General features: G+C 30.8%; 1 protein-coding gene across 1 annotated transcript; it reads left to right on the top strand.

Moving 5' to 3' along the window:
* Nucleotides 1-1,027: 1,027 nt before the first annotated feature.
* LOC126674018 (uncharacterized) lies at nucleotides 1,028-1,635 on the top strand. Its single transcript, XM_050368368.2, has one exon. The coding sequence runs from the start codon at nucleotides 1,276-1,278 to the stop codon at nucleotides 1,444-1,446; it is 171 nt and encodes a 56-aa protein (XP_050224325.1). The 5' UTR covers nucleotides 1,028-1,275; the 3' UTR covers nucleotides 1,447-1,635.
* Nucleotides 1,636-2,222: the final 587 nt, after the last annotated feature.

The following is a 2,222-nucleotide window of genomic DNA, read 5'->3' as shown; positions in this document are numbered from 1 at the left end:
TGTTTTCCATATAGGTATCATATTATCATACTATTATTATAATTTTATTATTTAATTATCATCTGGTTATCACCGGTATCATGAATCTTTTTATAATTATATTTTCACGTACATTATCATCCAATTATCATAACCTTATCAAACTTCATTATCATCTAGTTATCATACTGCATTGTTATATGATAATATAGCGATAACAACATGATAATCATAGGCTGTTTTTTTCCTTCACTGTTATGATAACGAAATGATAATATAGTGATAATAACATGATAATCAGAGTCTGTTTTTAATAAAAAAAAATTAATTTTCTCTGCAGTATTATGATACTTACATGATAATGCAATGATGATACTCATATGATAATCAGAAACTGTTTTTTATTGCAAAAAATTTATTTTTGTGCATAAAATCGTTTTTAATGCAAATTTTTAGATCTAAAAAATGAGAAAATTCAAGAGTAATTTATTAGATCTGAAAATTAAAACAAATCGTATTAAAAATTAAATATAAAAAACGGGAAGCGACGAAGGAACGGCGGCGGAGCGATGAAAGAACGGCGGAGGAGCAATGAAGAAACGGCGGCGGAGTAAAGAAAAAAATAAATAAGGAAAGAAACATAAAGAAGAAGAAAAAAAGAACCAGAGAATAAGAAGATGAAGAAGAAGAAGAAAAAGAGAAGGAGGAGGAGGAGAGAGGAGAGAGGAAAGTAGAGAGAAATATTAAAAAAAATGACAACTATAACATGATTAGAATAAGGAAAATATACTTAGAGTAAAAAATTAATAAATAGTAGGTATAATTATAATATAAACATGTTTTAGAGTAAAAAAATAAAAATATTAAAATGGTGAGATATTTTCTCTATCTTTTCCTTAATGAGGTAGGAATTCAAATTATTTTCAAAAGTAGAGTATTTATCCTAATTTTCTCTAAATTCAATTAAATTTTACATAAGGCTCACTTATGATTTCAAAGTCCTGAAGGACCATTTTATAGTGTCATTTTTAATAATTCATTCAAACAATTAAAAACTATCAAATTGCAATTAATCCGAATGATCTTCGAAGAAATTTAAATGCAAAAAAGTTCATTTAAAATACAATTCCAGATCTTTTTCACCACAGGACACTCTAAACTAAATTAGCTGCTTGGTTAAAAAAGAAAAACTAAATTAGCTGCGTTCTCGCGCCCAGAAGCTTCCACCAGACCCAATATCCGGCGGCGGCGCAGGCGGAGGCGGGTGGATCGGTTAGACAGTAGAAGAAGGCAAAGATGGGAATAATAAAGAGCAGTTTCTCATTCATAGCAGGCACAGTGTGCGGTATTTACATTGCTCAAAACTACGACGTTCCTAACATCAAAAAACTCGCTTCCACCGGTCTTTTCATGGCTAAGCTTATGGAAGAGAAGTATCGCAAACCTAAAAGCAAGGACGGTGATTAGCTTCTTCACTAAATTATTTATTTTCTTTTCTTGATCGGATCATACGAATTTCATGAGAAAAATTTGATACATAGGAATTTAGATTTGTTAATTATAAAATTGAACTGATTGTAATTAGGATACTGTCTTGTTGATCTGAAATTTTGAATTGCAGTTAACTTTGGCAATATATAATGATTTAATGATGAATTGTTGAGTTATTTACATGTTGATGTTTATATAGAAGCTGACCTAATTTGTGTGTTAAACTGCAATTATGCTTAGAAATTTGAGAATCTTTGTTTAGTAAATTAGAGTAAATTTTATTGTGAAGAGGCAAATAGGAAATCTAATTTGTAGGGTTCTGCCTCTTAACTTTATTTGCACATGTAGAATGGCTTTTCTATGATGAATCGATTTGGAAATTTTGTGTAGCTTGTCCAAACAGTTCAACTAGGAAATGTAGCTAAAGAGGAAGCACCTATCTAGAGATTAAAATGCCTCGTGAACTAGAAATTGACAGCGGTTGGATCCGTTTTGTCTTGATTTGTTAAATTCAATAGGTTGTATTCTGTAAGAGTGATGAGGCGTGGTTTGCTTAACTTAACACTAGATGTTGAGCTTCCACTCATAGAGATGTATCAAACTGTTAATTGCCTATTTGGTGTAAATATATTGTAGCACGGACACGGCGAAACAGTACTTATTCTAAGGTTTCCTATGTTAAATGAAGTTTCGTGTACAAAATGCCAAGTTTTCGACATGATTTGCAAAACATGAAACGTTAAGTGGGTAGA

Source organism: Mercurialis annua, linkage group LG3, assembly GCF_937616625.2.
Source record: "Mercurialis annua linkage group LG3, ddMerAnnu1.2, whole genome shotgun sequence".
Lineage (NCBI taxonomy): Eukaryota > Viridiplantae > Streptophyta > Magnoliopsida > Malpighiales > Euphorbiaceae > Mercurialis > Mercurialis annua.
Note: the sequence above shows the minus strand (reverse complement) of the source record. Positions and strands in the feature narration are given on the sequence as shown.

What these genes read in the sequence shown, in the direction of transcription:
- LOC126674018 (XM_050368368.2), top strand. Translation starts at nt 1,276, where the DNA reads ATGGGAATAATAAAGAGCAGTTTCTCATTCATAGCAGGCACAGTGTGC.